This window comes from Pseudophryne corroboree, chromosome 4 (assembly GCF_028390025.1).
Source record: "Pseudophryne corroboree isolate aPseCor3 chromosome 4, aPseCor3.hap2, whole genome shotgun sequence".
Classification (NCBI taxonomy): domain Eukaryota; kingdom Metazoa; phylum Chordata; class Amphibia; order Anura; family Myobatrachidae; genus Pseudophryne; species Pseudophryne corroboree.
The window spans coordinates 461,541,106-461,563,519 of record NC_086447.1 but is presented as its reverse complement, the minus strand read 5'-3'; the positions used below and the strand labels follow the sequence as shown (position 1 = coordinate 461,563,519).

The 22,414-nt window shown below is 48.3% G+C and overlaps 1 protein-coding gene across 2 annotated transcripts in view; it reads left to right on the top strand.

Moving 5' to 3' along the window:
* MMS22L (MMS22 like, DNA repair protein) overlaps window positions 1-22,414 on the top strand; it is a 457,009-nt gene that overhangs the window by 320,798 nt on the left and 113,797 nt on the right. For both annotated transcript variants that reach the window (XM_063917017.1, XM_063917018.1), the window contains 2 exons: window positions 8,026-8,210; window positions 8,418-8,568. In XM_063917017.1, the coding sequence (XP_063773087.1) occupies window positions 8,026-8,210; window positions 8,418-8,568 (336 nt within the window). The remainder of the gene's footprint in view (window positions 1-8,025; window positions 8,211-8,417; window positions 8,569-22,414) is intronic.

Sequence of the window (22,414 nt, the reverse complement as noted above, 5' to 3'; positions counted from 1 at the left end):
GCAGACCTACTTCTTCTTAGTTCAAGGGCTCTGCTTCTTAGGCTACTGGACACCATTAGCTCCAGAGGGTTCGATCACTTGGTTCGCCTAGCTGCATGTTCCCGGAGCCGCGCCGTCACCCCCCTCACAGAGCCAGAAGAAAGAAGCCGGGTGAGCATTAGAAGAACCGAAGACTTCAGTGACGGCAGAAGACTTCCGTAACGAGGTACAGCGCAGCGGTAGCGCTGCGCTCCATGCTCCCACACACATCACCAACGGCACTCGCAGGGCGCTGGGGGGGCGCCCTTGGCAGCAGTTACTGAGGTCATCCAGTCTGACTAAAGGCATATTCGGTGTCGGGCACCGTATATAATACCCCCGCCAGTATACATTTTCAAATTTGAGCGGGTCTAAAGCACGCCGGGAAGGGGCGGGGCTTAGCCGCACAGCTCACCAGCGCCATTTTCTTCTCTTCACAGACGCTGCAGAGACGCTGGGCCGGGACCTCCATGCTCCTCACAAGTAAAAGGGAGCTAAACAAGGGGGGGGGGGGGGGGTTGGGGGCACAGATAATTTGGTGCTTTTTTTTATTATTTCAGCGCTACTGATAGATAGATATATATATATATATATCTATCTATCACTTGTTTTATATGGCACTCACTGTCCATTGACAACTACCGGGGTGCCCTCCTCCACTGCTAATATACCAACAACGGCTCTCTGGGGTGGATTGCAACTACTCTCCCCTCAGCTTGAAGAACCAGGCGGCACTCCTCGGGTTTGTTCAGCCATACAAGGCGTGTATTAAATCACATCAAAAAAAATTTAAATAAACAATTATAGGCATAGTGAAACACCAATGTTTCAACGCCTCACAGGCGTTTTTTTCAAGGTGCTATGCTGTGAAAAACGGTGAAAGACAACAACCAAACCTCACATAAGCAAGTCTTACCTTTTTAAAATGTGTGGATAAGACCACCCTCTCGTCCCTGCTGGCGTCTTCCGGGAGCCGCGGGCTGCGGTGTTTCCGGGGGGTGCGGTCTGCGTGACGACGTCACGTGCTGCGTCCTCTCCCATTCGCCCGCTGCCGCCAGCCTTCCGTTGCCAGGGACTCCGTTGCTAGGGGACAGAAGGCGGAAAATAGGTTAAGTGAAAATAAACTTACACATGATATGAACATTGGGGGCTGTTAAGCTCTGTGAATAGTGACAGCGGGTTAAATACAATTATAAGGTGACTAGAGCACAATACTAGTATAAAAACATTCAAAATAATAACATTGCTGGGAAGCGCTGCCGGAGTGGTTACACTACTGACTGATGCACATACTATTGGGTTTCCTATATTGAATTAATTTGGACATGCTGACGTACCACACAGGTACGTCAGCATGTCCAAATTAATTCAATATAGGACACCCAATAGTATGTGCATCAGCCAGTAGTCCCCTTAGCAACGGAGTCCCTGGCAACGGAAGGCTGGCGGCAGCGGGCGAATGGGAGAGGACGCAGCGCGTGACGTCGTCACGCAGACCGCACCCCCCGGAAACACCGCAACCCGCGGCTCCCGGCTCCAGGAAGACGCCAGCAGGGACGAGAGGGTGGTCTTATCCACACATTTTAAAAGGTAAGACTTGCTTATGTGAGGTTTGGTTGTTGTCTTTCACCGTTTTTCACAGCATAGCACCTTGAAAAAAACGCCTGTGAGGCGTTGAAACGTTGGTGTTTCACTATGCCTGTAATTGTTTATTTGAATTTTTTTTTATGTGTTAATACACGCCTTGTATGGCTGAACAAACCCGAGGAGTGCCGCCTGGTTCTTCAAGCTGAGGGGAGAGGAGTTGCAATCCACCCCAGAGAGCCGTTGTTGATATATATATATATATATATATATATATTATACGTGTGTAGTATATAGGCGCTGGGGTGTGAGCTGGCATACTCCCTCTGTGTTTCTCTCTCCAGGCTTCCCTGTAGGCTGTCCCCTTTATTGGCCAGTGTGAGGGTGTCGGTACTACGTGTCAGCATTTCTGAGGCTGAGGAGGTTACTGGGGGCGCAGAAATGGGGCTGGAGATGGCTGTCGGCACAGCGACTGCTGATTGGGTTAGTGTTAAGTACACTTAATGCTAATGTGGCTTTATTGTCTTAAGAGGCTTGATAAATCTGATTCTCAGACTCAAACATGGAGAAAATCCATGGTAGATGCTTTGGCTCAGGTACAGACCCCCTCAGGGTCACAAAAACGTTCATTTACCCAGATGTTAGATACAGATGCCGACACGGAATCGGATTCCGATGTCGACTTTAATGAGGCTACTTTACACCCAAGGGTTGTTAAGAGTATTCAGTACAGGATTGTGGCTATTAAAGATGTTTTACATATCTCTGACGAACCTACTGTTCAGGAAACAAGGGTTTGCTTCTTTAAAGGGAAAAACACCTGAGGTGAAGTTTCCCCCCTCTCATGAAATGAATGCTCTTTGTGAAAAAGCTTGGGAGTCGCCGGACAAGAGGTGGCAGATTCCCAAGAGAATTTTTATGGCGTATCCTTTCCCCTCTGATGACAGGGAAAAATGGGAGTCGTCTCCGAATGTCGACAAGGCTCTATCCCGTTTGTCCAAGAAGGTGGTGCTTCCGTCCCCTGACAGGGCTGCTCTCAAGGATCCGGCGGATCGCAAACTGGAGACGTCCTTGAAGGCCTTTTTCGTTAATACTGGTGCATTGCTCAGACCTGCTGTGGCGTCGGTATGGGTGAGTAGTGCTATTGCTAAATGGGCTGATAATTTAGCTTCTGATATGGATACCCTTGATAAAGATGATATTCTTTTGACTCTTGGTTATATCAAGGACGCTGCAGATTACCTAAAGGATGTGGCGAGAGATGTTGGCCTCTTGGGATCAAGAGCCAATGCCATGGCGGTCTCGGCCAGGAGGGCGCTGTGGATCCATCAATGGAATGCTGATGCCGACTCCAAGAAAAAAATGGAAACTCTCCCCTTCAAAGGTAGTGTCTTGTTTGGTGACGGCCTGGCTGACCTGGTGTCTACCGCTACTGCGGGTAAGTCATCTTTTCTTCCTTATGTTCCCGCACAACAGAAAAAGGGGCCCCATCAACAGATGCAGTCCTTTCGGCCTAATAAATACAAACGAGGTAGGGGCTCGTCCTTCCTCGCTGCGAAGGGTAGAGGAAGGGGAAAGAAGTCGCCTGCACGTTCAGGCACCCAGGAACAAAAGTCCTCCCCCGCCTCTACCAAGTCCACCGCATGACGCTGGGGCTCCCCTGTGGGAGTCCGTGCTGGTGGGGGGCAGTCTTCGAATCTTCAGTCAGGTCTGGTTTCAATCGGCCCTGCATCCTTGGGTCTTAGACATAGTGGCCCAAGGGTACAAGCTGGAGTTTCAGGAGATCCCCCCCCCCCCCGCCGCTTTTTCATAGAGAAGTAGTAAATGCTGCGATACAAAAGTTGTGTCAACAGAGAGTCATTGTTCCCGTTCCCCCGTCTCAACGGGGGAAGGGTTCTATTCGAGCCTCTTTGTCGTACCGAAGCCGGACGGTTCGGTCAGACCGATTCTGAACCTAAAATCCCTCAATCCATACTTGAAAGCTTTCAAGTTAAAGATGGAATCTCTTCGAGCTGTGATCTCCAGCCTAGAAGGGGGGGATTTTATGGCGTCAGTCGACATAAAAGATGCCTACTTACACGTCCCGATTTATCCTCCGCGTCAGGCCTTCCTGAGATTTGCGGTGCAGGATTGTCATTACCAATTTCAGACGTTGCCGTTTGGGCTTTCCACGGCCCCGAGGGTTTTCACCAAGGTTATGGCAGAAATGATGGTACTCCTTCGCAAGCGAGGCGTCAAAAATTATCCCGTACTTGGACGATCTCCTAATAAAGGCGAGGTCACAGGAACAATTGTTAAAGAATGTGGAACTCTCCCTGACGGTTCTGCGACATCACGGTTGGATTTTAAATTTGCCAAAGTCTCGGTTAATTCCGACGACTCGGCTGCCCTTTCTGGGCATGATCCTAGACACGAAGCTTCAGAGAGTGTTTCTTCCGGAGGGCAAAGCTCTAGAAATACAGTCCATGGTCAAGGAGCTTTTGAGACCGACAAGAGTGTCGATTCATCAATGCACTCGAGTGCTAGGGAAGATGGTGGCGGCTTACGAGGCCATTCCGTTTGGCAGGTTTCATGCCAGAGTGTTTCAGTGGGACCTGCTGGACAAATGGTCCGGGTCTCACCTACACATGCACCGGAAAATAAGTCTATCTTCCAGGGCCAGGATCTCTCTCCTGTGGTGGCTGCAAAGCTCTCACCTTCTAGAGGGATGCCGTTTCGGGATCCAGGACTGGGTCCTGCTGACCACGGATGCAAGTCTCCGAGGCTGGGGCGCAGTCGCGCAGGGAAGAAGTTTCCAGGAAAAATGGTCAAGCCAGGAATCTTCTCTCCACATAAATGTTCTCGAGTTAAGAGCCATTTACAACGGCCTCCTGCAAGCGAAGAGTTTTCTTCAGGGTCTTCCTGTCCGGATCCAGTCGGACAATATCACAGCGGTGGCGTACGTAAACCGCCAAGACGGAGCAGGGCGGCAATGGCGGAGGCCACAAGAATTCTCCGCTGGGCGGAACAGCACGTGAGCGCTCTGTCAGCAGTCTTCCTCCCGGGCGTGGACAACTGGGAAGCAGACTTTCTCAGCAGACGCGATCTCCATCCAGGAGAGTGGGCTCTTCATCAAGAAGTATTTGCAGAAGTGACAAGGCGTTGGGGAACTCCTCTGATAGACATGATGGCGTCTTGCCTCAACAAGAAACTTCCGAAGTATTGTTCCAGGTCAAGGGGCCCCCAAGCCTGTGCGGTGGACGCCCTGGTAACTCCGTGGGTGTTTCAGTTGGTATATGTTTTCCCTCCGCTTCCTCTCATTCCAAAGGTGCTGAGGATCATAAGACGAACAAGGATTCAGGCAATACTCGTCGCTCCAGATTGGCCACGGAGGGCCTGGTATCCGGATCTTCAGGAAGTATTAGTGGAAGATCCCTGTCCGCTTCCTCTGAGAGGACCTGTTACTGCAGGGGCCCTGCCTGTTTCCAGACTTACCGCGGCTGCGTTTGACGGCGTGGAAGTTGAACGCCGGATTTTAGCTCGGAAGGGTATTCCCGGGGAAGTAATTCCCACTCTCCTTAAGGCTAGGAAGGAGGTCACGGCGAAACATTATCACCGTATTTGGAGAAAATATGTGTTGTGGTGTGAATCCAAAGCAGCTCCTGTGGAGGAGTTTCACTTGGGTCGTTTCCTCCATTTTTTGCAGGCAGGCGTGGATGCGGGCCTGAAATTGGGTTCCATCAAAGTGCAGATTTCAGCCTTATCTATTTTCTTTCAAAAGGAATTGGCCGTCCTTCCTGAGGTTCTGACTTTTGTGAAGGGAGTGTTGCATATCCATCCTCCTTTTGTGGCGCCGTGGGATCTTGAAGTGGTGTTGCAGTTTCTTATGTCTCACTGGTTTGAGCCATTGCGTAAGGTTGAGTTAAAGTTTCTCACTTGGAAAGTATTCATGCTTTTGGCTCTGGCGTCTGCCAGGCAAGTGTCTGAGTTGGCGGCCTTGTCTCACAAGAGCCCTTATCTGATCTTCCATGCGGATAGAGCGGAATTGAGGACTCGGCAATAATTTCTGCCGAAGTTGGTCTCTTTGTTTCACATTAACCAACCTATTGTGGTGCCTGTGGCTACGGATGCTGTGGGGGTCCCAAAATCTCTTGATGTTGTAAGAGCTTTGAAAATTTATGTCGCCAGGACGGCTCTTACTAGGAAGACAGAGGCTCTGTTTGTCCTGTATGCTTCCAACAAGATTGGAAATCCTGCTTCTAAGCAAACTATTGCTCGCTGGATTTGTAATACGATTCAGCAAGCTCATTCTTCGGCTGGGCTACCGTTGCTGAAATCAGTAAAGGCCCATTCTACCAGGAAAGCGGGCTCATCTTGAGCGGCTGCCCGAGGGGTCTCGGCACTTCAACTTTGCCGAGCAGCTACGTGGTCGGGTTCAAACACTTTTGCTAAGTTCTACAAGTTTGATACCCTGGCTGATGAGGACCTCATGTTTGCTCAATCGGTGCTACAGAGTCGTCCGCACTCTCTCGCCCAGTCTGGAGCTTTGGTATAGACCCCATGGTCCTTTTGGAGTCCCCAGCATCCCGTAGGACGTAAGAGAGAATAGGATTTTAATACCTACCGGTAAATCCTTTTCTCCTAGTCCGTAGAGGATGCTGGGCGCCCTTCCCAGTGCGGACTGTTCCTTGCAGTTAGGTTGATACTGGTTATTTTCGGTTACACGTGGTTTTGTGTATCCGTTATGTTCAGCTTGTTGCTGCTGTTAGTTCATACTGTTATCTGGTTTCATGCTACTCCAGTTGTACGGTATGTTTGTGGTGTTGGCTGGTATGTTTCTTGCCCTTAGTTTAACAAAAATCCTTTCCTCGAAATGTCCGTCTCTCTCCTGGGCACAGTTCCTATAACTGAGGTCTGGAGGAGGGGTATAGAGGGAGGAGCCAGTTCACACCCAGTCAAAGTCTTTTTAGTGTGCCCAAGCTCCTGTGGATCCCGTCTATACCCCATGTTCCTTTTGGAGTCCCCAGCATCCTCTACGGACTAGGAGAAAAGGATTTACCGGTAGGTATTAAAATCCTATATTTTTTTTTTTCATGTTTGTTTTGCTTTTTTTTCTTTGCAATTGAGCTAAAGAAGAAAAAAAATTCTTGGCATGCATGTTTATTAGGTATTACAATATTATTTTGAGCTATTGCTCATAATTACGTGGATAGTGCAACCAGATTTGTGACATTGTTAAACACCATCAATGGTGAACCTCTTGTAATGTAAATGGACACTTCTATACTGTCCTAGATTTAAAAATTGCTATTGATTTGCATATCTTAGTATGCTAACATTAACCACATATCCTTATGCATTTCATACAGTATAGGAAATGGTCCGTTTTGTGAAGTTCAATTAAATCTTACAAGGAAAAGCAATACCTTATCACACTGTAATTCGGGCCGCTGCGGCCGCCAATCATAAATAACCGCTTAGATATGTATGCACGTTGCGTATACACGCCAACACGCTATGCGCACAATGCAGCGACACGTGTGGCTGAATACACCTATCCCCAAACAAGAATGGAATGCGACACCAGTAGTTATATGTAATGTTGTGGTCCAACGCATCAACAGTATTTACTTAAAAGATACAGATAAACGGTACAACTATATTACAGAAAAGAGCTACAACCAATAGTACAGACGTTTGTTCGCGAGTGCTCCCGGATCCAGGACTCGGTCAGTCTTGGCAAGATGACCTCAGAGAAATAGGGACTGAAGCCTGGACCAGGAGACCTCTCTTTTATACAATGTGTCCAAATACAATACAATGGGAAACGTAAGCTCTTCTTTCATAGGTCAGAGGGCAGGTCATTTACAGTACGTGAGGGGTCATAGGTTGATTTGAATCAGTGGGCGATGCTTGGTCCAGATGTACTTGCAGGTGTTCGCCACTGGGTTCCCGCCGAATATCCTGAGTACAGTATCATAAGCAGAAACATGCAATCAACTGCAGATAACAACCGGAATGTAGATCTACAAATACTGCACATCTGGATACCAAACACTATGCCCTAACCTTGCTCCATCCCCTCACTTCCTGTAAAGCTGAATAACTCTGTTGTTCTACCCTTTAAGTGTATGTGAGTTGCTGACAAAGTGTGTGGAGACTGTGTATATTATGCACTATGTGAATAAAGAATTGCATTTGTCATTGTGGCTTTTCTGTACGAATGCGTTTGCTACCGTATATACTCTTGCCATGCGTTAACATGCAAGGCCCTGGCACGTAGCATGCGTGTATGCGCACGCACGGCGGCAACGCGCATGAACAGAGGCCACTCTGTTTGGAGTTTGCACGTGTGAGTGTGTGTGTGATATTTTTGACTTCAACAGTTTGTAATGGATAATGTAAAAGAACATTTGTTGTTTTCTCTCCACCCTTTTCTCTCAGAAACATCCATAGCCGAGCTGCCCAAGGACTTGGGAATGCTGGCATCTACCCCCAATCCTCCCTGTCCGTAGCAAAAGAGCACCACCTAGCTGTCGCTAGTGCTCTCTGGAGAAATTTCTTCCCTTTCCTAAAGAACTTAAGACTTTCACAGACTCCTCCCTCCCAGCTAGCTGACACAGCAGCAGGTTTGTGCCCTATTGTTTTTATACCCCCCCCCCCCCCCCCCCCCTTTATACTGTCCTTCCTCATCTTCAAAACCTTTTATGTATGTCAAGTCATTGTCTTTTGCACTCATAATGAAAAAAAAATCAGCTAATCTAATTTAACACTTATTGTATGTAGGTCTTCTGTTGCATCTTCTGCCAAATAAGGTCTTTTTTTTCCTTCATCAGGCTTCACACTTTTAGCTTTAGACATGCCCAGCAGTGTTCCCTCTGAACTTCAGCCCCAACCTTTTGTGTCAATGATGCAGCTCTTTGGGTGGGATGATATGGTCACCCCCCAACTGGTGTCCCGCTATCTGAGTCATTTAATTCCAAACAGGTGAGCTCTCTACTTTGATACTTTAGACTGAAGAATCTTTGGTTCCATGTGGGGAAAAATAAAAATCTGAGTTTTTGTAAACCATACAATACGCATGTATTTCAGTTATGTAACATAATAGTCACAATATCTAATATGTTAATCTGATAAAAAAAGAAAACATTGGTGAGTTAGATAAGTCACAATGTCACCATAGTTTGCAATTATGTAAACATGTTTCTTTAACATAAAAAGGAAAAATACATACAGTACTGTGGAGAAAATGCTGCAAAGTGAGAATGCTTTTAAAAATAGAAGTGTTAAAAGTTTATTTCTATCAATTAACAAAATGCAAAGTGAATAAACGGATGAGTAATCTTAATCAAATCAATATTTCAATATCTAAATCAATTCTAGGTACACTTGCACACAGTTTTGAAGCAAACTCGGTAGGGAGGTTGTTCCAAATACCTTGGAGAACTAACCACAGATCTTGTGTGAATATAGGCTTGCTCAGCTCCTTCTGTCTCTTCATTCACTTTGCATTTTGTTAATTGATGAAACTATTAAGGGGGGTATCCAAAAAGATGTGAAGAAACATTGGTCGTGAAAAACGGACGATTTTTCCCAGTGTTTCACCCAAAACATTTTTTACGGGCTATTCAATTTGGTTACAGGTTAAAAAAACAAATTACATTCTCTCCCGAAAACACACAGGTTCAGTGAAACCTGTATGTTTTCGGTAGAAACAGACCCGTTTTCATCTGTTTCCGGGGACTTGGGCAGGCGAAACAAAATCCCTGATAAGCAGCAGCTCACATTGGCTTTTCGGGGCTATTAGGATAGCCCCCAACAGTACAATTAGCTGCAATAATTAATCGCAGATAATTGGATACCCCCTAACACTTAAATTTTTTAAAGTATTCTTACTTTTTACCACTTTTTCCACACCTGCATAAAACTTTTGCACAGTATTGTAAATGTAAAAAAAAAAAAAAAAATCACAAAATGTCTTTTAATCTGTTGTTGGGGGAAGCTGAATCTGATGTAGCTCGCATCACTGATTTTAAGCTGGCACAGACACATTACATCTAAAAAAAATAAATGGAAATTGATGGACTTTTATTTGTAATCTTAATACTTTTATAGATCTATAATGCACTTGGAGTGACCACACTCTCTTGGTATTTACAGTGTTTGCTGGGCCATAAAGTCGTCTTACATGCTTTCAGACTCTCTACATGTAAATAGCCCCATTATGGTAACTGTAACACTGTAACTAGCTGCCATCTAACTTTCTATTATGGTAATACAAACAAATAACTGTAGAAATCAAATTTCTCTAACGTCCTAGTGGATGCTGGGGACTCCGTCAGGACCATGGGGATTAGCGGCTCCGCAGGAGACAGGGCACAAAAATAAAGCTTTAGGATCAAGTGGTGTGCACTGGCTCCTCCCCCTATGACCCTCCTCCAAGCCTCAGTTAGGTTTTTGTGCCCGTCCGAGCAGGGTGCAATCTAGGTGGCTCTCCTAAAGAGCTGCTTAGAAAAAGTTTTTAGGTTTTTTATTTTCAGTGAGTCCTGCTGGCAACAGGCTCACTGTATCGAGGGACTTAGGGGAGAGAAGTCAACTCACCTGCGTGCAGGATGGATTGGCTTCTTAGGCTACTGGACACCATTAGCTCCAGAGGGATCGAACACAGGCCCAGCCATGGAGTCCGGTCCCGGAGCCGCGCCGCCGACCCCCCTTGCAGATGCTGAAGATGGAAGAGGTCCAGAAGCAGGCGGCAGAAGACTTTTCAGTCTTCCTGAGGTAGCGCACAGCACTGCAGCTGTGCGCCATTGTTGTCAGCACACTTCACACAGCGGTCACGGAGGGTGCAGGGCGCTGGGGGGGCGCCCTGGGCAGCAATGTATAATACCTTTTTATGGCTAAAAAATACATCACATATAGCCCTTGAGGCTATATGGATGTATTTAACCCCTGCCAGATCTCACAAACTCCGGAGAAGAGCCCGCCGAAATAGGGGGCGGGGCTTATTCTCCTCAGCACACAGCGCCATTTTCCTGCTCAGCTCCGCTGTGAGGAAGGCTCCCAGGACTCTCCCCTGCACTGCACTACAGAAACAGGGTAAAACAGAGAGGGGGGGCACTTTTTTTGGCGATATTACTATATTTAAGCTGCTATAAGGATACAACACTTATATAGGGTTGTTCCCATATATATATTATAGCGCTTGGGTGTGTGCTGGCAAACTCTCCCTGTGTGTCTGCTGTGTGTCGGTACGTGTGTGTCGACATGTATGAGGACGATGTTGGTGTGGAGGCAGAGCAATTGCCGGTAATGGTGATGTCACCCCCCAGGGAGTCGACACCGGAATGGATGGCTTTGTTTATGGAATTACGTGATAATGTCAGCACATTACAAAAATCAGTTGACGACATGAGACGGCCGGAAAACCAGTTAGTACCTGCCCAGGCGTCTCAGACACCGTCAGGGGCTGTAAAACGCCCTTTACCTCAGTCGGTCGACACAGACCCAGACACGGACACTGAATCTAGTGTCGACGGTGAAGAAACAAACGTATTTTCCAGTAGGGCCACACGTTATATGATCACGGCAATGAAGGAGGTTTTGCATATCTCTGATACTACAAGTACCACAAAAAGGGGTATTATGTGGGGGGTGAAAAAACTACCTGTAGTTTTTCCTGAATCAGAGGAATTAAATGATGTATGTGATGAAACGTGGGTTAACCCAGATAGAAAAGTGCTAATTTCAAAAAAGTTATTGGCATTATACCCTTTCCCGCCAGAGGTTAGGGCGCGCTGGGAAACACCCCCTAAGGTGGATAAGGCGCTCACACGCTTATCAAAACAAGTGGCGTTACCGTCTCCTGATACGGCCGCCCTCAAGGATCCAGCTGATAGGAGGCTGGAAACTACCCTAAAAAGTATATACACACATACTGGTTTTATACTGCGACCAGCCATCGCCTCAGCCTGGATGTGCAGTGCTGGGGTGGTCTGGTCGGATTCCCTGACTGAAAATATTGATACCCTGGATAGGGACAATATTTTACAGACTTTAGAGCAATTAAAGGATGCTTTTCTTTATATGCGAGATGCTCAGAGGGATATTTGCACTCTGGCATCGAGAGTAAGTGCGATGTCCATATCTGCCAGAAGAAGTTTATGGACACGACAGTGGTCAGGTGATGCGGATTCCAAACGGCATATGGAAGTATTGCCGTATAAAGGGGAGGAATTATTTGGCGTCGGTCTATCGGATTTGGTGGCCACGGCAACTGCCGGGAAATCCACCTTTTTACCTCAGACCCCCTCCCAACAGAAAAAGACACCGTCTTTTCAGCCGCAGTCCTTTCGGTCCTATAAGAAGCGGGCAAAAGGACAGTCATATCTGCCCCGAGGCAGAGGAAAGGGTAAGAGAGGGCAGCAAGCAGCTCCTTCCCAGGAACAGAAGCCCTCCGCGGGTTCTGCAAAGCCCTCAGCATGACGCTGGGGCTTTACAAGCGGACTCAGGAACGGTGGGGGGTCGACTCAAGAATTTCAGCGCGCAGTGGGCTTGCTCACAGGTGGACCCCTGGATCCTGCAGGTAGTATCTCAGGGTTACAGGTTGGAATTCGAGAAGTCTCCCCCTCGCCGGTTCCTAAAGTCTGCTTTGCCAACGTCTCCCTCAGACAGGGCGACGGTATTGGAAGCCATTCACAAGCTGTTTTCTCAGCAGGTGATAGTCAAGGTACCCCTCCTACAACAGGAAAAGGGGTATTACTCCACGCTATTTGTGGTACCGAAGCCGGACGGCTCGGTAAGACCTATTCTAAATCTGAAATCTTTGAACCTGTACATACAAAAATTCAAGTTCAAGATGGAATCACTCAGAGCAGTGATAGCGAATCTGGAAGAAGGGGACTTTATGGTGTCCCTGGACATAAAAGATGCTTACCTGCATGTCCCAATTTGCCCTTCACATCAAGGGTACCTCAGGTTCGTGGTGCAAAACTGTCATTATCAGTTTCAGACGCTGCCGTTTGGATTGTCCACGGCACCTCGGGTCTTTACCAAGGTAATGGCCGAAATGATGATTCTTCTGCGAAGAAGAGGCGTATTAATTATCCCTTACTTGGACGATCTCCTGATAAGGGCAAGGTCCAGAGAACAGCTGGAGGACGGAGTAGCACTAACCCAAGTAGTGCTGCAACAACACGGGTGGATTCTGAATTTTCCAAAATCTCAGTTGACCCCGACAACACGTCTGCTGTTCCTGGGAATGATTCTGGACACGGTTCAGAAAAAGGTGTTTCTTCCGGAGGAAAAAGCCAAGGAGTTATCCGAACTTGTCAGGAACCTCCTAAAACCAGGAAAAGTGTCTGTGCATCAATGCACAAGAGTCCTGGGAAAGATGGTGGCTTCTTACGAAGCAATCCCATTCGGCAGATTCCACGCACGAACTTTTCAGTGGGATCTGCTGGACAAATGGTCCGGATCGCATCTGCAGATGCATCAGCGGATAACCTTATCGCCACGGACAAGGGTGTCTCTTCTGTGGTGGTTGCAGAGTGCTCATCTGTTAGAAGGCCGCAGATTCGGCATACAGGACTGGGTCCTGGTGACCACGGATGCCAGTCTGAGAGGCTGGGGAGCGGTCACACAGGGAAGAAACTTCCAGGGAGTATGGTCAAGCCTGGAGATGTCTCTTCACATAAATATACTGGAGCTAAGAGCGATTTACAATGCTCTAAGCCTGGCAAAACCCCTGCTTCAGGGTCAGCCGGTGTTGATCCAGTCGGACAACATCACGGCAGTCGCCCACGTAAACAGACAGGGCGGCACAAGAAGCAGGAGAGCAATGGCAGAAGCTGCAAGGATTCTTCGCTGGGCGGAAGATCATGTGATAGCACTGTCAGCAGTGTTCATTCCGGGAGTGGACAACTGGAAAGCAGACTTCCTCAGCAGACACGATCTACACCCGGGAGAGTGGGGACTTCATCCAGAAGTCTTCCACGTGATTGTGAACCGTTGGGAAAAACCAAAGGTGGATATGATGGCGTCTCGCCTCAACAAAAAACTGGACAGGTATTGCGCCAGGTCAAGAGACCCTCAGGCTGTGGACGCTCTGGTAACACCGTGGGTGTTCCAGTCAGTGTATGTGTTTCCTCCTCTGCCTCTCATACCCAAAGTACTGAGAATTATACGGCAAAGGGGAGTAAGAACGATACTCGTGGCTCCGGATTGGCCAAGAAGAACTTGGTACCCGGAACTTCAGGAGATGCTCACGGAAAATCCGTGGCCTCTACCTCTAAGACGGGACCTGATTCAGCAGGGACCGTGTCTATTCCAAGACTTACCGCGGCTGCGTTTGACGGCGTGGCGGTTGAACGCCGAATTCTAAGGGAAAAAGGCATTCCAGAAGAGGTCATTCCTACACTGGTTAAAGCCAGGAAGGAGGTGACTGCACAACATTATCACCGCATTTGGAGAAAATATGTTGCGTGGTGTGAGGCCAGGAAGGCCTCCACGGAGGAATTTCAATTGGGTCGATTCCTACATTTCCTGCAAACAGGATTGTCTATGGGCCTCAAGTTGGGGTCCATTAAGGTTCAAATTTCGGCCCTGTCGATTTTCTTCCAGAAAGAATTGGCTTCAGTTCCTGAAGTCCAGACTTTTGTAAAAGGAGTACTACATATACAGCCCCCGGTTGTGCCCCCAGTGGCTCCGTGGGACCTTAATGTAGTTTTGGATTTTCTCAAATCCCATTGGTTTGAGCCACTCAAATCGGCGGATTTGAAATATCTTACATGGAAAGTAACCATGCTACTGGCCCTGGCTTCAGCCAGGAGAGTGTCAGAATTGGCGGCTTTATCGTATAAAAGCCCATATCTGATTTTCCATTCGGACAGGGCATAACTGCGGACGCGTCCTCATTTTCTGCCTAAAGTGGTGTCAGCGTTTCACCTGAACCAGCCTATTGTGGTGCCTGCGGCTACTAGCGATTTGGAGGATTCCAAGTTGCTGGACGTTGTCAGGGCATTGAAAATATATATTTCAAGGACGGCTGGAGTCAGAAAATCTGACTCGCTGTTTATACTGTATGCACCCAACAAGCTGGGTGCTCCTGCTTCTAAGCAGACGATTGCTCGTTGGATTTGTAGCACAATTCAACTTGCACATTCTGTGGCAGGCCTGCCACAGCCTAAATCTGTCAAGGCCCATTCCACAAGGAAGGTGGGCTCATCCTGGGCGGCTGCCCGAGGGGTCTCGGCATTACAACTCTGCCGAGCAGCTACGTGGTCGGGGGAGAACACGTTTGTAAAATTCTACAAATTTGATACCCTGGCTAAAGAGGACCTGGAGTTCTCTCATTCGGTGCTGCAGAGTTATCCGCACTCTCCCGCCCGTTTGGGAGCTTTGGTATAATCCCCATGGTCCTGACGGAGTCCCCAGCATCCACTAGGACGTTAGAGAAAATAAGATTTTACTTACCGATAAATCTATTTCTCGTAGTCCGTAGTGGATGCTGGGCGCCCATCCCAAGTGCGGATTGTCTGCAATACTTGTACATAGTTATTGTTACAAAAAAATCGGGTTGTTCTTGTTGTGAGCCGTCTGTTCAGAGGCTCCTACGTTGTCATACTGTTAACTGGGTTCAGATCACAAGTTGTACGGTGTGATTGGTGTGGCTGGTATGAGTCTTACCCGGGATTCAAAATCCTTCCTTATTGTGTACGCTCGTCCGGGCACAGTATCCTAACTGAGGCTTGGAGGAGGGTCATAGGGGGAGGAGCCAGTGCACACCACCTGATCCTAAAGCTTTATTTTTGTGCCCTGTCTCCTGCGGAGCCGCTAATCCCCATGGTCCTGACGGAGTCCCCAGCATCCACTACGGACTACTAGAAATAGATTTATCGGTAAGTAAAATCTTATTATTTATCCACTTAATGTGACAACCAAGATACACCTTATTTGCATAGGCAGAACAATCAACAGTTTAGTTGCACAATGTGAAGTATGCACAAACAGTGAAATGCTTCAAAGCGCTTGGACAACCATATACAGTGCATCCGGAAAGTATTCACAGCGCTTCACTTTTTCCACATTTTGTTATGCTACAGCCTTATTCCAAAGTGGAATAAATTCATTTTCTCTAACATCCTAGTGGATACTGGGGATTTAGGATTACCATGGCGTATAGATCGGGTCCGCTGGAACCTGCCACTTTAAGAAATGAATAGTGTGTGCTGGCTCCTCCCCTCTATGCCTCTCCTAGCAGACTCAGTTTAGAAAAATGTGCCCAAGGAGCCGGGTGCATTCTGTTGCTCTCCAGAGAGTCTTCTTCAGAAATTTATTTTAGTTTATTATTTTCAGGCAGCACTGGTTGGCAACCAGTCTTCCTGCATCGTGGGACTTAGGGGGGACCGATCCAACTTCCGTAGAGTTAATGGCTCGTATCCCCGCTGACAGGACACTGAGCTCCGGAGGTGCTGATCTCATACCCCTCGGGTTTGAGCCGACACCAGCAGCATGCCAACACCCCTAACAGATGCCGAAGACGCGGTGCGGTGAGTACTATGCCGGGGTCCCGGTTAGCGGGTCCCTGGCGCAAAATGGCGCTATAAAGGGACAGTGTTCACCCGGCTACCCACTGAGTACCCACACTGGCGATTTAAAAAGGGGTTCCGCACTCGTTTTTAATAATATAAGGAGACGCCAGTATAAATAAATGTGAGGGACCGCACGCCATTTGGGGGTGGGGCTTCCCGGAGAGCGGGCCCAGTGGCTCTGGGGCGCCATTTCCGGCTGCTGTACAGGCTGCTGGCAGGCTGCTCCTCCACAGGACTTACTGTATCACCAACGAAACTGGTACCAGGGGGTTATTGTGAGGGGGGGGGGGGGCGCAATATCAGCGGTTTAACCGCTGTGAGGTAAATTATATTATATACATACCCGGCGGGGCGCTGCTCTGACTGAGGTATCGTGTGCTGGTCCAACCTTCTCTCTGTGTCACTCCATTCAGTGTTATCTAGAATAAGCGTGCGGTCATTTAATATACTGCACTGTGTTTTTCTCTCTTAACTCTGTTTGCTGCAAGAGCATGTCTACCAATAAGTCTGTGTGTACTGCATGCAAGGCTAGGTTTACACCTTCCTCACAAGGGTCTCTAATGTGTACCCAATGTTCACTACCCTCACAGGGTAGTGATGGAAAGGAACCTGAGTGGCTGGATTCCTTTAAAAATACCATTGCAAACATAAATTCAGTTAGCCATGACTAAACAGGAGAGGCAAACCCTGAAACAGTCTATCGAAACATTCATGTTAACCACTACTGACCACAGACAGGCTCCCCATTACAGCCACATATTGTCCCTGTAGTTCATCCACCATGGGCGGATACTCTGTCAACCCAGTGACGGCAATCAAATCAGTTCTTGGTTAAACAAAAACCTAACCCTCGCCCTACTGGGACCAAAGGGTCATCTAAGCGGGCCATTTCTTCCTCACAATCCACTAATATTTTGGATGGTTCTTCCGATTCGGTTGGGGAAGATACTCATCCATCAGATGCTGATACTGCTGCTTCTGATGAAGATTCTACAACACAGGTTGATGATCCTGACCTAGTGGAGGCTATCAAGCTGATTCTTCAGATTGATGATGAGATTGACCCTCCTGATACATCTAATAAACCTGATAAGTTCAAACGTCAGAAGGTTACTGGTAGTCTTACCACATTCTGACCATTTAATTGACATACATCAGGAATCCTGGTCTTCCGCCCTGAGTGAATGTATGAACATCAGGAATAGATAAAAAAAATTGCTGAAACCACACCGACACGGCAGAAATGTGAACCTTGAGGGAGGCCCAGGTAAAGTCCTAAATCCAGGCCTTGTTGCAATAAAGCCAGAAGTCTTGAAGTCCTAAACTTGTATGCATCGTTATTCTTAGCAGCACACCAGGAGAAGTAAGAATTCCAGACCCTATAATAAATCCGTGCAGAAGACGGTTTGCGTGCCTTCAACATGGTTTGAATAACCCTCTCAGAAGCCAGTCTTGCCAGGTCCTTGTAAACACAAGGGCCCTGAACAAGGAGTTCTGGGCGTTAAAGTAGAAAAGGACGCTCGATCGAGAGACCCTGCAGGTCTGAGAACCAATGCCGTCTGGGCCACGCTGGAGCGATTAGAAGCAGTATTCCTTCTCCTTGCTTGAACTTCCGTAGTACCCTGGGCAAGAGTGACACTGGAGGGAACACGTATGGCAGCCGAAAGTTCCATGGAATTGCCAGTGCATCCACGAACGCTGCTTGAGGATTCTTTGTCCTTGCTCCGAAGACCGGAACCTTGTGATTGTGTCGAGACGCCATCAGGTTTACATCTGGTAGACCCCACTTGTCCACAAGGAGTTGGAAGACCTCCGGATGAAGACTCCACTCCCCGGCGTGTACGTCCTAACGATTGAGGAAATCCGCTTCCCAGTTGAGGACCCCCGGAATGAACACTGCCGATATTGCTGGCAGATGGCGTTCCGCCCATCGAAGAATTTTTGACACTTCCATCATTGCCATGCGGCTTCGAGTGCCGCCTTGATTATTTATGTATGCCACTTTGGTGGCGTTGTCAGATTGTACTTGAACAGCCCTGTTCTGTATGAAAGGCAGGGCCAGTGTCAATGCATTGAACACTGCCCGCAATTCCAGAATGTTTATCGGGAGGAGAGATTCCTCCCTGGTCCACCGACCCTGGGGGGAGAGTTACTCCAACACCATGCCCGACTTGCATCCGTCGTTAGGAGGACCCAGTTGGAGATCCAGAAGGGACGACCCCTGCTCAATTGTTGGTCCTGTAGCCACCAACTCAGTGACAGACGACCCTCCGGAGTCAAGGAGATCATTTGAGACCTGATCCGGTGAGGCTGGCCGACCCACTTGGAAAGGATTAACCTCTGCAGAGGGCAGGAATGAAATTGAGCGTACTCTACCATGTTGAAGGCCGACACCATGAGGCCTAGCACTTGCATCACCGAGTGTATCAACACTCTTTGGCGAGAGAGGAAGCATCTGATTCTTTCTTGAAGTTTCAGGACCTTCTCGGGAGACGAGAACAAACATTGGTTGTGTGTGTCCAGTAATGCCCCCAGGTGCACCATGCTCTGAGCAGGGACCAGTGAGGATTTCTGCCAGTTGATGAGCAATCCGTGGGCATGTAGGAATTGGACCGTCAGTTCCAGATGACGGAGGAGAACCTCTGGGGAGTTCGCCAGGATCAACAAGTCGTCCAGATACGGCAGAATCCTGATACCCTGATAGCGGAGAATGGCCATCATGACCTCAGTGAAGATCCGAGGAGCCGTGGTCAGTCCGAAAGGCAAGGCTTGGAACTGATAATGAAGGTTGCCAATAGTAAACCGTAGATATTGCTGATGCGACATGGCAATAGGTATGTGTAGGTAAGCATCCTGCATATCCAGAGATACCATATAGTCCTTGGGTTCCAAAGTCCATACAATAGAGCGCAGAGTTTCCATACGGAATTTGGACACCCTCACAAATTTGTTCAAAGATTTGAGGTTGAGTATAGCCCGGGAGGATCCATTCGGCTTCGGAACTAGAAACAGCATTGAATAGTATCCCCTTCCTCTCTGAGACAGAGGCACCGGCACTATCACTCCTGCATCCAGGAGGGATTGGACAACCAAATGTAGAGTTTGTGCTTTTAACGGATCCGAAGGGATAACCGTTGAGCAAAATTGGCGAGGGGGGCGTCTCTTGAAAGAGATTGCGTACCCGTGAGAGACCACTTCCTGCACCAGGCGCCCAAAGTGGTCTTTATCCATACCTGGGCGAACTGCAGAAGTCGGCCTCCCGCCCTGGGGTCCCCCAGGGGGAGGCCCGTCCCGTCATGCAGCAGGCATGTCCGGTTTGGAAGCAGGCTGACGGGCGGCCCAAGAACGTTTAGGTTTGGGCTTAGAGGACTTGGAAGTGCGAGCCTGTCTCGGGTACGCCTGACCCTGTGCTTTACCAGGAGGTACTACGGATTCAGCCTCTCTATGTTCCTCCTGTGACTCCATGGGATCTGTATGTTGTCCTTAATGCCCTTCAGGAGTCTCCATTTGAACCTCTTGAGTCTGTGGACCTTAAATGCCTTACTCTTAAGGTAATTTTTCTGTTGGCTATTGCCTCTGCTAGAAGGGTGTCTGACTTAGGCGCATTGTCCTGTCGTCCACCCTTTCTGATTTTTTCACCGTGACCAGGCAGTTCTTAGAACTCACCCTGGTTATCTACCTAAGGTGATGTCATCTTTCTCCTTAACCAAGAGATTGTGGTTCCAGCCCTTATCTCTCCTGGTTTGTCCTCCAAAGAGCGGTCTTTGGATGTGGTACGGGCTCTCTGTATATATGTAGAAAGGACTGCCTCTATCAGGCGATCAGATTCTCTTTTTGTACTTTTTGGTTTTCACAAACGTGGCTGGCCTGCGAATAAGCAGACCTTGGCCAGATGGATTAGAATGGTGATTGCACAAGCTTATGCGCAGGCTGGACTCCCAGCTCCTGCTGCTACCAAGGCTCATCCTACTCGGTCTGTTGGACCTTCTTGGGTGGACCGCCGTGGCTCGTCCACTAAACAATTGTGCAAGGCGGCTACATGGTCCTCAGTGAACACGTTCATCAGGTTCTATGCCTTTGATACTTCCGCCTCCCAGGATGCTTCCTTTGGACGCCGGGTTCTTGTGCCCGCTACAATGCGTCCCCTCCACGAGGAACTGCTTTAGGACATCCCCGAAGTTATTCTCTGTGTAATACCAGTGTACCCCGCTGCAGAAAAGGAGATTCATGGTAAGACCATTGTTAAATCTCTTTCTGTGAGGTACACTAGTTTCCACAGGGCGCCCACCCTGACGAACTTAGCTTATTTGGGTTTGTATGGCATTTGCCGCTAGTCCCTTCTCCTGTTGTGAGAATGTGGTTCTATGACTAACATCTACCGTCTCTCTTACCTACTACTGCATTGGACTGGTTAACAAAACTGAGCTCCAGTGCCTGGAGGCGGGGCTATAGAGGAGGCGGTGCAGTGCATCCTGGGAACAGTCAAAGCTTTTGCCTGTTGGTGCCTTGGATTAAGATCCAACTCTACACCCCAATGTTATTCCCTGTGTAAACCAGTGTACCTCGCAGAAAGAGATTTATCAATGGTAAGTCTTACCATAAATCTCCTTTTTACAGGTGATGCCTTGTTTGGGGAAGAAGTGAACAAGTGGATATCTCAGGCGACTGCAGATAAATCTACTAATCCTCCGTCTGCTGCGCCACCTGCTAGACGTCCCTATCCTGGGCCCTCTCTGCTCTCCTTTCGTGTGGCCAGATTTAGAGGCAGAGCCAGAAGTGCCTCCAATGCTGCTTTGAGGAACTAGAGGTAAGTCCCATAAACCAGCGGCTTGTGGAACTTCGCACCAGGCCTCAGGATCCTCTTCCACAAAGCCCTCCGCATGACGGGTGGCCCCAGCAGCTAGGCGATTTTCAACTAGGTGCTCGCCTTTAACACTTCGTCCACATATGAGCAGAGTCCTGCCGGGAACCTTGGGTGAGGGATCTCGTATCCCAAGGGTACCGGCTGGAATTCCAGGAACTCCCTCCTCTCAGATTCTTCAGGTCGGGCTTACCAGCTTCACCTATAGCAAGGGTTACCTTGCAAGAGGCAGTTCAAAAGCTGTTTTCAAAAGGAGTTATTGTCCCAGTAACTCCTCAACTCCACACAAAGGGGTTTTATTCAAGCCTCTGTGTAGTCCCGAAACCGGACGGTTCTGTACGGCCGATTCTGAACCTCAAGTCCCTGAACCCTTATCTTCGAGTGTTCAAATTCAAGATGAAATCACTGAGAGCAGTGATCGCAAGTCTGGAGGAGGGGGAGTTCCTGGTCTCCCTGGATGTCAAGGATGCATACCTGCATATCCCAATATGGCCACCTCATCAGGTGTTCCTATGGTTCGCGGTACTGTACCAACACTTCCAGTTTCAGGCCTTACCCTTCGGTCTCTCCATAGCCCCAAGGGTATTCACGAAGGTCATGGCAGAGATGATGCTGCAATTGCACATGATGGGTGTCAACATAATCCTGTACCTGGGTGATCTTCTGATAAAGGCTATGTCCCGGAAACAACTGCTGCGCAGCATCAACTTGACTACTCGTCTGCTTACGGATCACGGATTGTTCCTTAATTTCAATAAATCTCACCTGGAACCATCGCAGAGAATTCAGTTCCTGGGAATGATCCTGGATACAGTGTCTCAGAAGGTGTACCTTACAATGGACAAGGCCTTGACTATTCAGTTTATGGTCCACTTGGTATTAAAACCACGCAGGATCTCTATTCATCCTTGCAGTCACTTGCTGGGCAAGATTATAGCCTCTTAAAAGGCAATACAGTACGGCAGGTTTCATGCACGCCCATTCCAACTGGATCTGTTGCACTAATGGTCGGGTTCTCACCTGCAATATGCATCAGACTAAACTCTGTTGCCGAAAGCAAGGATATCCCTACTATGGTGACTACAAGTCTACCATCTTATGGAGGGTCGGAGTTTCAATATCCAGTCTTGTACTCTGTTAACAACGGATGCGATCCTCCGGGGTTGAGGGGCTGTGACCCAAGGGGCGCAGTTCCAGGGGAAATGGTTGTGTCAGGAATCCGCACTTCCAATTAACATCCTGAAACTCAGAGCAATTTACAATGCTCTCCTGCAAGCCTCATACCTCCTTTTGAATCACGCCATCCAGGTGCAGTCGGACAACGCCACGGCAGTGGCGTACATCAATCGACAGGTAGGAACAAGAAGCAGGGCCGCAATGCGAG